The sequence below is a fragment of the Schistosoma mansoni genome, chromosome W, assembly GCF_000237925.1.
Source record: "Schistosoma mansoni strain Puerto Rico chromosome W, complete genome".
Taxonomy (NCBI): Eukaryota; Metazoa; Platyhelminthes; class Trematoda; order Strigeidida; family Schistosomatidae; genus Schistosoma; species Schistosoma mansoni.
Genome location: NC_031502.1, coordinates 4,959,063 through 4,971,910, shown reverse-complemented (window position 1 = coordinate 4,971,910; position 12,848 = coordinate 4,959,063). Strand labels below are relative to the sequence as shown.

General features: G+C 40.3%; 1 protein-coding gene across 1 annotated transcript in view; it reads right to left on the bottom strand.

Moving 5' to 3' along the window:
* Positions 1-11,311, bottom strand: part of Smp_171710 (putative structural maintenance of chromosomes smc2) — a gene marked incomplete at its 5' end in the record, with an annotated part of 36,147 nt that extends 24,836 nt beyond the window's left edge. Inside the window, 8 exon segments of the mRNA XM_018799987.1 lie at positions 347-665; positions 9,919-10,194; positions 10,235-10,297; positions 10,342-10,419; positions 10,465-10,602; positions 10,796-11,071; positions 11,075-11,107; positions 11,144-11,311. Of these exon segments, the coding sequence (XP_018653845.1) occupies positions 347-665; positions 9,919-10,194; positions 10,235-10,297; positions 10,342-10,419; positions 10,465-10,602; positions 10,796-11,071; positions 11,075-11,107; positions 11,144-11,311 (1,351 nt within the window).
* Between the last annotated feature and the right edge of the window lie 1,537 nt (positions 11,312-12,848).

Here is a 12,848-nt window from a genome sequence, read left to right as displayed (position 1 = left end):
ACTTGCTTCGGTCTGGGCACCCCAGGCGGTATCATAGCCCACACACAAATCAAGTGACTTGTGTGGCGCGCATATATATATATATATATATATATATATATATATGGTGCCCCTTTGTACCAATATTTGTGTGTTCAAATAAATAAATAATGAAATCATAGCATAGCCAGCCAGATGACATGCATACAACCTACCAAAAATTGATTGCAGAAATAAAAACTTTCACGCGGTAAACTGCACTCCCATTAAACTACCTTGTCACACTAACAATCTAAACAACAAAAGTCAGTATAAATCAATTTTAAAAACGGAATTCAATGGACATCAGTAATGCTACATCACTTACCACTTAACACAGATTCGCTACCAACAGCTCTATCATCCGCCTCAGCTCGTGTCAATTTTTTAGTTAATTCATCAATATGTACAGTAAGTTCTTTTTGTTTAATTTCTTCTTTAGATTCTCCGTTTATTGACCCATGTCCGAAAGTCTTAGTGACGATGGCTTCTTGTTTAGCAAGCTCATTTTGTAGATGTTTCTGACGCATTTTCAGTTGGGAAAGTTCAGTTTGTGCGGAGCACTTTTCACCATTTGCAACCCTAACCTGTTCAGCGAGGCTAGCAGCAACACCATTTTCTCCACTGGAAAGACCAGATTTTACTGCCTTTACATGTAATAAATAGAAATGTATAGTACTAAGTCTTTAAAAAATGTATGCTGACTAATTAAATTACTCTACCAACTTACAGATTAAGTAAACTACAAAACATTAGTTAGGTCCAAAACCTTGATAAATGTATAAAATATGGTACAATCCGCCCTGATAACTTCGTCTTCTGATTAGACATTGAGTTGGTAAGAGTTTTCCGACCGTTGCTGCTACCTTGACGTGGTAATCGGGCTGGTCTATCGTCATGAACCAATCGAGCTATACTGGCTGAAACAATCGTTTCTCAAGGTCTTACCATGCCAGGCAGGTCAGTTGAAGAGTGGTAAGACTAAAAGCAGCAAACCCAAGGTCCGAGGGCAAAGTTGTACTGCTGACTGTACAGAGGTATGACGGCAGTAAGGTGTTTCCTTCAGACAACCAGCATGACAGCGATGCTGCCTTCCCACAAGGAGGGGTGGGGTTAGAAAAAGTCGACCCTAAAATGCACACCTCACCTTATCCAACGGATTTCCGTCTCAGGCGGTAAGGTCTCATCCAGTACGAAGCTAACACGAAAACTACTCACAAAATGTCGTGTGTGACCGACCTCAAGCAGTTGTCCCTTGGGCACTGCGGTCACGCTCTCAGGCCACTAAGATCACTTTTAATCGAATCTCCTTTTCAGGTACCTCTAGAAGAACCCTTCCACGGTGTGGACAACTGGGAAGTGGAAACCGCTCTCCTACCTCTAACAGCACTCAAGCTCACTGTATTTATAATCAATCTCCCTCTTCAATTCTTATTATTCCTCCTACATCGTTTTTCAACTCTAAACTTCCTCTTTTGACTTCCTCCTCAAGTGTAACCACGGCCAACGATTCTAGTGCGCGAAACATTGTCCCAAGACTATAGAAACCTCTCACCAAACTACACATTGCAGCCTTCAACGTACGCACCCTGTGTCAAATCGGCCAGTGGGCCTACTTGGTTGAAAGCCTAAAATCTCATACCATTGATGTATGCTGTGTCTCCGAAACACGCATACAGGATCCTACTATGTTCATTCATTTAACCTCACCTCGCCAAAACGGCGAGCCCACGAGATACAGCCTCCGTTTATCTGGAGACCCGATGACTAGTCCTCGTGAACTGGCAGGTGTAGGCATAGCGTTGAATACGAGGGCGGAAAAAGCACTATTAGAATGGATCCATCTTATCAGTCAAAAATTACCGTCAAAATATTGATAGTCAGGAATTAAATATACAATATTTTCTTTTCGTCAAATTTATACGATGTTAATCACGAAATATCTAGATGTACACGGAATAAAAAGTGTTTGAGAGTCTTCATGCAAACTATTCAGCTGGATTTTTATCAACAGGCTAATGTTTTGGAACCATTTTGTTATAGAAACCAATCCAATTAATTTTTGTCCCCTTCATGAAAATTCCTAAAAAATGTAATAAAGCTTTTCTTAAGTTTTCTGTTGGTAAAATTCAGTTTAAAACTGTTAGCTTTACATAAAAAACTCGTCATTTATCCTAGATCTTTACCGAGCAGTTCTTTGGGGAAGTGGTGCTTACATAATTTCTCGTGAAGTACAAAGAGCGTTCCACAAAAAGAAAGTGGCTCATATCAAGGCTATCGATATCTATAAATCTCAATTTCCAGATAGAGTTCCTGTAAAATGTAAGTTTATTTTCTGCCTATACTAATTATTGTACATTTCTATATCGTAAATTTTTTATATTGTCTAATTTGGAAGGCTTTTTTATTATGTATTTGAACTGCTACTATCTTCAAGTCAGTAACGCAAAAGTTTGATATTTTTTGTACTTTTAATCTGACTGTTTCACTTATTTCCCGTTGGTATGCATAGGTTATGTTTTCAGAGAATTTATAGATATTCATGCTAACAGTAGTAGTTATAACTTAGCGTTCATCGGTAAACGAGCATTACTAAATTCTAATAGATCAAATTTTATAAGTGTCCTACACGATGTGTTGTTTAACCATTCGGAACAATTAGTTTTGAGCATTCAGTAGTCTTTTAGTCACGTACTTTACAGACTGGAAACACGGTCGTTAAAGTCCAATCCTTTGAGTTTTCGAAAGTACTAATTTACCGATCAAATATTGGCACTACTAAACTGATAAAGGTTCACAGAAAGATTTTTCAGTCATAAATAATGAATACCTCTAGGTTGAAGCCTCAGAAAACGGCCCCCTAAGTAAACCACCCGCTCCGGTTTGGGCATCCGGACAGTATCCCAACTTACACACAAATTCAATGATTTGTATAGCTCATACATATTTTGATGCTCCTTTGTACTAATGTTTATGTGTTTAACTAGATAAAAAGCAAGAATAACGGTGTTTGCAGAATATGACATGGATTCACCGTATTTCATTGCTTTTTTCCCAGCTAGATTCACTTTTACAGAAAGCTTTCTGAACTTCTTCATAGAGGTAAACTCTCAAACATAGAACTTATAACAGGTGACTTTAATGCCCAATTAAGCAGCTTAAATCAAACAGGAAGACATTTAGGTGGGTATTTTAGTATTCCGGCTCAGCGAACAGATAATGGTGATCGTCTGTTGCAACTGTGCTCATAAAATCGTTTATTTTTAGCAAGCACTAATTTTAAGCATAAGGAGAGACATCGTCTAACACGGCGACCACCTGCACCAAACCAATGATGGACTCCAATAGAACATATTGCCATCAGTCATCGTTGGAGAGCCTCGATAGGAGACTGTCGCTCGTTCTGGAATACTTGTTTGGACTCCGATCATGCTCTAATACGAGCATGCATTTGCTTGCGCCTCATTAGACGCAGAAAAGCCACATTAAGAAGATTCATTAAAGTTGAACTCAGTGATGGGGGAGCCAAATGTAGATTCCAGGAACAACTGAGGTCACACTTAGGTAGTTCTGAAAACGAGGCTGACCCAGATATTGCTTGGAAAGATATACGAACAGCTATAGAAACAGCATCGATATCTATTAGTGATTTGAACCAAAGAGTGACGAGGAACCAGTGGATTTTTACTAAGTCTATTGCACTGATGGATTCTCGTAAACTCATTCCATCAGGCTCTGAACACGATGAAGAGCGTAAACAAATCAAATCTACGTTAACCAAAAGTCTAAGGAACGATCGTGAGCAGTGGTGGGAAACGAAAGCAAAAGAGATGGAAAAGGTAGTGAGTGTAGGTAACGAGACAACTGGAATTAGGAAGTTGAGTGCAAGTGAGACGATCTCGTAGAAAGACGACACTATTATCTGCTCTCAGCCCAGACGTTTAGGATGATGGGCGGAACAGTCTAAGGAGCAGTTCATCTTGCATTCAGCTACTCTAAAACTACCTACCATTCCCAGACAGTCTGAATGGAACATTAAAGTAGGCCCACCAACTCTAGCTGAAGTTCAGAAGGCTATAACTAATCTGAAATGAGGAAGGGCAGCTGGTTCAGATGGATTGGCTCCAGAGGTCTTTAAGTATAGTGGTCCAGCTTTAGAGATTAGGTTGACTAATATTTTGGCTGAAATCTGGGAGTCGGACATAATCCCATCTAACTGGTCACAACCCCTGATTGTCCCAATACATAAGAAAGGGCCAAAATCATCTTACCATAACCATAGAGGGATTAGTCTGACCAACATAGCATCTAAAATACTAGCATCAATAATTATCGGGCGCCTAACAAAGGCTCGTGAACTGAAAACAATAGAAAATCAGGCTGACTTCAGACCTGGTCGTGGCTGTATCGACCACATATTCACTATCCATCAGCCAGTGGCGAGCCTGCTGTAACCTTCTTTCTCTTCATAAAGAGTGGTTATAACTTTCTTAACTGAGAGAGTTCTTCTGGTTGTACACTTCAGTTCCCCCCATCATTACTCTTCTCTTTTTTTCATCATTTTTCCCTTCCTTTATGTATACTCATCTTCCACCTTTCTCCTCCCATTCTCATTATTTTGTGTGGCGCATATGTATCTGGTGCCCTTTGTACCAATATGTATGTTTAAATTTAAAAAAATAAATAATCCATCAGATTTTAGAACACAGTCATGCTTATCGGCGTCCGACAATGGTGGTCTTTCTTGACTTAAAAGCAGCATTTGACTCTGTAGACCGAGAGGCTCTGTGGCAGTGTGTCATTGAAAGGTGTACCTCAGAAGTACATAAACTTTGTGAAGGCTCTTTACTCGAACACTACCGGTCAAGTTACAGCTCATGGCGAATTCTCATCTGAATTTGCAACCTCAAGTGTTGTCCGACGAGTCTGTCCACTATCTCTATTTGTGTTCAATTTCATCATAGATCTACTGCTAAAAATAACGTTCACGTTGACTGAATTTTCGAGCACTGATCTCCTACCAGGAGATCCACTTAACAACTAAGAATACGCAAATGACATTGTCCTGTTTGGTGAAGACGCTGTCAGTCAGTCAGTCAGCTACAACGTAGGACCAGGCACATATATGCATCGGTCCAAGTTGCCATACCTCGTTAGCACAACAAGATGAACACCGGGTTCATAGAAGTAATTTAGTGGTGGTAGTAGTATATAAATTATAGGTTGTATATAAGGATATAGTAGAGGAAGGAGGAGAGATATGAAGCAATTTTAGTCTCAAGGTTTAAAGGAAGATAAAGAGTGTATACACCTACGCCATTGTGATCGATACTGAGTCATGTCACACAGAGTCTCCAACCATTGGTTACGATAGTCACGCGGACCCCAACCAGGTAGTCTGCATCTGCCAACATGGCTCAGACTAGAAGTTAGTGACTTCAAATACTGATGCCATGTTTTGGTTTGGCCGTCCCTAACTCTCTTCCAACAATCCCCTACACTAGTCAGCTTTGCGCGTCGTGGTAATCGGTGTTCAGGCATACGTAACACATGGCCCAACCATCTCAGTCGATGAAGATTCATCACCTCATCAACTGATTTATCATCGTTCCCTAATACCCTGCGTCTAACCTCACTATTACTTAACCGGTGATCCCAGCAGATGCAAGCAATATTTCTAAGGCATCTTTGGTCAAATACTAGTAACCTACGAGTATCTTCTACTCTTAATGGCCATGTTTCACAACCGTAAAGTAGAACAGAGCGAACTGCTGCGCAGTATACTCGTCCCTTAATTGATAGACGGATATCTCGCCTTCGCCATAGGTGACGTAAGTTGGCAAAAGCCAAACGAGCTTTTCGAATCCGCGCTGAGATTTCGTCAGACACGAACCCATTAGGGCTGATCAGACTTCCAAGATAAGTGGAGTTGTCGACGCGTTCGACTACTTCACTCCCTATCCTTAGTTCAGGTGTTGACGCAGGCCAGTCCTGGAGTAACAATTTACATTTGGATGGTGAGAATCGCATCCCAAACATCCTGGCATTATTACTGAGTTCCAACAGAAGACTCTGCATTTTGCCAGCGTCTTCACCAAACAGGACTATGTCATCTGCGTATTTTAAGTCGCTTAGTGGTCCCCCCGGTAGGAGATCAATTCCTGTAAATTCAGTCGAAGAGAGTGTTATTTCCAGCAACAGGTCTATAATGAAGTTAAACAAAAATGGGGATAGTGGACAGCCTTGACGGACACCACTTGAGGTTGTAAAATCATATGACAGTTCGCCATAAGCTCTCACTCGACTGGTAGTGTTCGAGTAAAGAGCCTTCACAAGGTTTATGTACTTCTCAGGTACACCTTTCAATGACACACTGCCACAGAACCTCTCGGTCTACAGAGTCAAATGCTGCTTTCAAGTCAAGAAAAACTATCATTGTCCGACGCCGATAAGCGTGTCTGTGCTCTAAAACTTGACGAATGGTGAATATGTGGTCGATACAGCCACGACCAGGTCTGAAGCCAGCCTGATTTTCTCGTGTTTGCAGTTCACGAGTCTTAGTTAGGCGCCCGATAATTATTGAGGCTAGTATTTTAGATGCTATGTTGGTCAGACTAATCCCTCTATGGTTATCGCAGGATGATTTTGACCCCTTTTTATATATTGGGACAATCAGTGATTGTGACCAGTCGAATGGGATTACATCCGTCTCCCAGATTTTAGCCAGAATATTAGTCAACCTAATCGCTAAAATCGGACCACCATATTTAAAGACTTCTGGAGCCAATCCATCTGGACCAGCTGCTCTTCCTCGTTTCAGATTACCTATAGCCTTTTGAACTTCAAGTAGGGTCGGGGGGCCTACTTCAATGTTCCATTCAGGTTTTCTGGGAATAGTGGGTAGTTGTGCAGTAGCTGAAGGCCAGCTAAACTGCTCCTTAAAGTGTTCCGCCCATCGTTCTAAACGTTCGGGTTGAGAGGAGATAAGTGTTCCGTCTTTTTCCAAGATTGTCTCACTTACACTTGACTTCTTAATTCCGGTTTCTTTTATTAGTCTGAATAGTTGCATGGTGTTGCCTACAGCCGATGCCTTTTCCATCTCTTTTGCTTTCGTTTCCCACCACTGCTCACGATCGTTCCGTAGACTTTTAGTTAACCTAGATCTGATTTGTTTACGCTCTTCGTCGTGATCAGAGCCTGGTGGGATGAGTTTACGCGAATCCATCAGTGAAATAGACTTAGAAGAAATCCACTGGTTTTTTGGAGCCCTATGGTTTAAATGACTAATAGATGTAACTGCTGTTTCCACAGCTGTTCGTATGTCTTTCCAAGCAGCACCTGTGTCAGTCTTGTTTACAGAACTGCCTAGATGTGAACTCAGTTGTTTCTGGAATTCGCATTTGGCTTTCTCGTCCTCCAGTTCAATCCTAATGGGTTTTCTTAGTGTACTTTTCCTGCGTCCATTGAGGTGCAGACAAATGCGCGCTCGTATTAAAGCGTGATCAGAGTCTAAACAAGTATTCCAATACGAGCGACAATCTTCTATTGAGCCTCTCCAACGATGACTGATGACAATATGGTCTATTTGAGTCCATCGTTGGTTTGGTGCACGTGGTCGCCATGTTAGACGATGTCTCTCCTTATGTTTAAAATTAGTGCTTGCTAAAAATAAACGATTGTCTGAGCATAGTTGCAACAGACGATCACCATTATCTGTTCGTTGAGCCGGAAGACTAAAACACCCACCTAAATGTCTTTCTGTTTGATTCAAGCTGCCTACCTGGGTAGTTTGGAGCGAGGTTTAAGTAGACCTGGGACAGTGTTCCGCGCACTAGAATCGTTGGCCATGGTGACACTTGAGGAGGAAACCGGAACAGGAAGTTTAGTGTTGAAAGTCAAGGTAGAAGGAATAGTAGGAATTGGAGAAGGAGATTGATTATGAATACGGTGGTCTTGAGTGCTGTTAGAGGTATGAGGGCGGTTATCACTTCCCGGTTGCCCACACCGTGGAAGGGTTCTCCTGGGGGTACCTGAAAAGGAAATTGGGTTAGAAGTGGTCTTAATGACCTGAGAGCGTGACCGCAGTGCCCAAGGGACAACTGCTTGAGGTCGGTCACACACGACCTTTTTGTGGGTAGTTTTTGTGTTGGCTCCGTTCTTCAAAAAAATCATCACGATAGGCAAGCCCGACCACCACGTCAAGGTAGCAGCAACGGTCGGTGAAGACGCTGACAAAATGCAGTCTCCTGTTAGAACTGAGTAATAATGCCAGGATGTTTGGGATGCGATTCTCCCCTTCTAAATGTAAATTGTTACTCGAGGACTGGCCTGCGTCAACACCTGAGCTAAGGATAGGGAGTGAAGTAGTCGAACGCGTCAACAACTTCACTCATCTTGGAAATCTGATCAGCCCCAATGGGTTGGTGTCTGATGAAATCTCAGCACGGATTCAAAAAGCTCGTTTGTCTTTTGCCAACTTACGTCACCTATGGCGAAGGCGAGATATCCGTCTATCAATTAAGGGACGAGTATATTGTGCGGCAGTTCGTTCTGTTTTACTTCAAGGCTGCGAAACGTGGTCATTGGGAATAAGAGATACTCGTAGTTTACTAGTATTTGACCAAAGATGCCTTAAAAATATTGCTTGCATCTGCTGGGATCACCGGTTAAGTAATAGTGAGGTTAGACGCAGGGTATTAGGGAATGATGGTAAATCAGTTGATGAGGTTGTAAATGTTCATCGACTGAGATGGTCGGGCTACGTATTACATATACCTGAACACAGATTACCACTGCGCGCAAAGCTGACTGGTGTTGGGGATGGTTGGAAGAAAGTTAGGGACGGCCAAACCAAAACGTGGCATAAGTCCTTGGAGTCACTAACTTCTGGTCTTAGTCATGTTGGTAGATGCAGACTAATTGGTTGGGGTCCGCGCGACTATCGTAACCAGTGGTTGGAGACTGGGTGACATGACTGAGAGTCAGTCACGATGGCGTAGATGTATACACTCTTTGTCTGCCCTTAAACTGTGAGATTAAAATTGCTCTATATCTTTCTTCCTGTACTATATCCTTATACACAATCTTTATTTTATATATTACTACCATTGAAGTAACTACTATAAATTTGGTGTTCATCTTGTGCTAATGAGGTGTGCCAACTTGGACCGATGCATATATGTGCCTGGTCCTACGTTGTAGCTGACTGACTGGAAAGATTGAAAAGGGCTAAAAAGCGCTAAGGTTTTGGTCGTTAATCACTGATCGTTGTCACTGGTCAGCCTTCCCACAAGTGATACAGACAGACACGACGACTATCTGCTCTTATGTTAAAGAATCCGATTACTTGAGGAAATAAAGGGAAAGAAGTCTTGAAGATGTAAGTTTTAGCTGGCTAATGTACTGAAGTGCTTTTTCGAAATGTATATAACTTATTATAAAGATAATTACTGTTGAATTCAAGCGAAGCTATTACGATGCTTGCAGTAATTTTCCTCTCGTAAGCTCATTAGATTAAAGAAAGCTGAGTGCGTTTGAATTAATGTACCAAATATACTGCGTTGAAGGAAAAATATGTCGGAAAGAATAAAGCAGATTTACGGCAGATGATAGTTCAAACGAATTTCGAACATTATCAAGTTAGATGAACATTATATTGAAATTTATGGAAATGTGAATTGATACTGAGAATTATTTACTGTGGCCAATGAATAAAGCAATTTTTATTACTATCAGTAAACTGACAAAAAATCAGCTTACGAAGACACTTATTAAGCTCAAAATTTCATCAACAGTAGTTGTTTACATAACCAATACACTACACTGTTTATAAAGGCGATAACAGTTGATTCAAATAATTTTAATGGGTACTATGACGTACTATCTGAAGTAAATGCTCACCTGTAAACGCTTTTGAGCAGCTTCAAATTTAACTTTCGCTTCTTCTGACTGTGCTAGAACGGACTGGTACTCAATACCAGCAGCAGCTTCCGCTGCTTTATGTTTAGAAGACAACTGCTCATCAAGCTCAATACATTGTGCCTCCATGGACTTAACACGCTGTTTGGCGGCTCGAAGAGATTCAGATGCTCTTTGAGAAGCTCCTTTAGCAACAGCTTCTGTTTTTTGGCACGCAGACATTGTAGATTCTAATTCTTCAAGTGTTGCTCCCTGATGCTTTAAATAAGCACTTTAAGAGGAAAACAGTACAGCCTACCTCATCTCTTTGCTTGCAAAGTTCAGCAATACGACTCTCCATAATTTCTTTTGACTTTCGAAGCTAAAAGGTAAACGGACTATATAAAATCACTACAGTTAAATTACTCCTTCCATATGCATTTTTTGTTCATTCAATGAACGTTCAAGTGCAATTAAATCTCCTTTTGTTCGTTTTTTAGCTTCCTAAAAACCAGATGTACATTAGCCGATAACTGATAGTGCACTAACCTCTAAACAAGTATAGTCATAAGCAACAATAAACTTCTCCAGATGATTGATTTCACGTACAACTTTCTGATACTCCAAATAACTACTTCGTTCTTCACGTAATTTCTTGATAGTAGGGTTAATATCTTCAGTAAGAATCTATAAAAAATGACATAGTGATAAAAAAAATAACTCACTCTATCTATTTCTCTTAACTTGCTGTCTTTCTTTTCAATAGTTTTAAGTGCTGCTTCCTTTTTATTTTCATATAGCTTAGTGCTTGCAGCTTCTTCTAATAATGATAGGATCTAACGTATATATTTAAATACACTATAACACTTATTTGGCTTACTTCCGGCGGTTTCGTATTTAATATTTTTGTAATCCTACCTTGCATAATTAGAAAATGAGGATTATTAACATTAAGTTGCATTGAATGAAATAAATCATGAACCCTTGTGGTGGTTGCGTTTGTTCCGTTAATCAGATATTTATTTCTGCCTCCAACGACAATATGCTTCGTGATTGTAAGCTCATCAAACTGTTCGTAACCATATGGGGATTGTGAATTATCCACATTGTCAAATACTGCGCTTACGGTAGCCTTGTTTATTCCTGCTTGACCACATTAGTAAACCAATTCATGTAGGTTTGCTGCCCTCACCTGTAATCGAGTTGTCAGGAAAGCTAGTCAACTTACATGCGAAAGATTTGTTATTCCAAGCAGGAAGCATATAGCATCTAATATGTTTGACTTTCCAGAGCCATTTAAACCTGTAATTGCATTGAGCTGTGGATCAAACCCATCAATTTCAGTTCTCTGACAATAGGATTTGAAACCATCAATAACCAATGACTTTCTACACATTAGGCAACGCGAAACACACGGACAATCAGATAGCACGCAATCTATAAGTACATGACAAACACTAAAGAAATGCTGAGGCCAATGAATTTGCAACAAATCCTAGAAATATGCACAAATCTAGGTTAATATACTTTAAACCAATGTATGAGAAGCCAACAAGACGGAAATGAGAGTGAAAATAATAGCGATAGTATTTGAAACTTAAGATTAGATATTGAATTTCAAGTAGTTTCGACATGGTTATGAAAGCATTTGTTACTAGACTTATTCAATTTGTCTAGTTACCACAAGAACTAAGAGTGCCATTTATTTCCCTAAATTTGATACGTGGTGTGACTGTTTAGAGTAAGACCACCGCGACTAGTTACAACACCGCGGACCTTTAGTCACTCAGAAAATGAAATTTAAACCTACGCCAAGGTGCAATGAAATAGCCTTGAACTGAGGTCTTCAAGTCGTTACACATAACAATGATCTACTTTTGTTCACCGGACAGTAACAGATAAAAAAAGTTCAGATTCTTGTTACCAATTTCTACAATAATTCTTCATACGCCTTCGGTCTTCCCCACTTAGGTGTTACTTAGATTTTGAAAGGACGTGATCAAACGATACATCTTGATAATATATCCCCTCACGCATTTTATACTACACAGGTTGAAATTTCAGTGTGGCAAGAACATCTGAGTAGTGATTACTCTTGTTTCAAAGTGCCTTTGTAGTTGCTCTTACTTGAAAAATTCCTATAAGGTAATCTTTTCACTTTGCTTGGTGTAGTGATGACACTAACAAACTCACAAGTTTATTCTAGTTAACTTTGCTCCTCATACATGCATCTTTGATCGCAGATGAGAAATACTTTGTTGCATGACAGCGAGTTGAAAGGAAATTATAGGCAGTAATTAGAACAAAAGACATACAAATGGAATTGTAGATATCAACTCCCAGGATATCCAAAATCCTTATGATGAAATTTATTTTCTGCTATCTAAAAATCTTTGTTTAACAACTTATCGCCATGCTTATGGCTTTTCGAAGAGAGATAAGTTTGGTTTGATGAACAAAAGTGCTTAATTTTTCAGCAGATCAGTAAGGTCAGTGAAACAACCCCAGACCCCGGATAAACCAACCTATCCTGCTGGAAGCACTTAAATTTTGTAAAAATTGCCACGGTATATTGAGCTGTTTCTTACCATCTATCAGGGTCAAGAATGGCTGAAGGGCATTGGTTGGTTAAGTGAGAAACTTCTGGGCACACTGCGGCTCGACTGTAACTCTCTGATCTCCCTTAATTTGGCACACACACCTTACTTACTTACTTATGCCTGTTACTCCCAATGGAGCATAGGCCGCCAAACAGCTTTCTTCAACCCACTCTGTCCTGGGCCTTCTTTTCTAGTTCTATCCAGTTCTTGTTCATTCTTCTCATGTCTATCTCTATTTCTCGGCGTAATGTGTTCTTTGGTCTTCCTCTTCTCCTTTGACCTTCAGGATTCCATGTGAGGGCCTGTCTTGTGACACAATTAGGTGACTTCCTC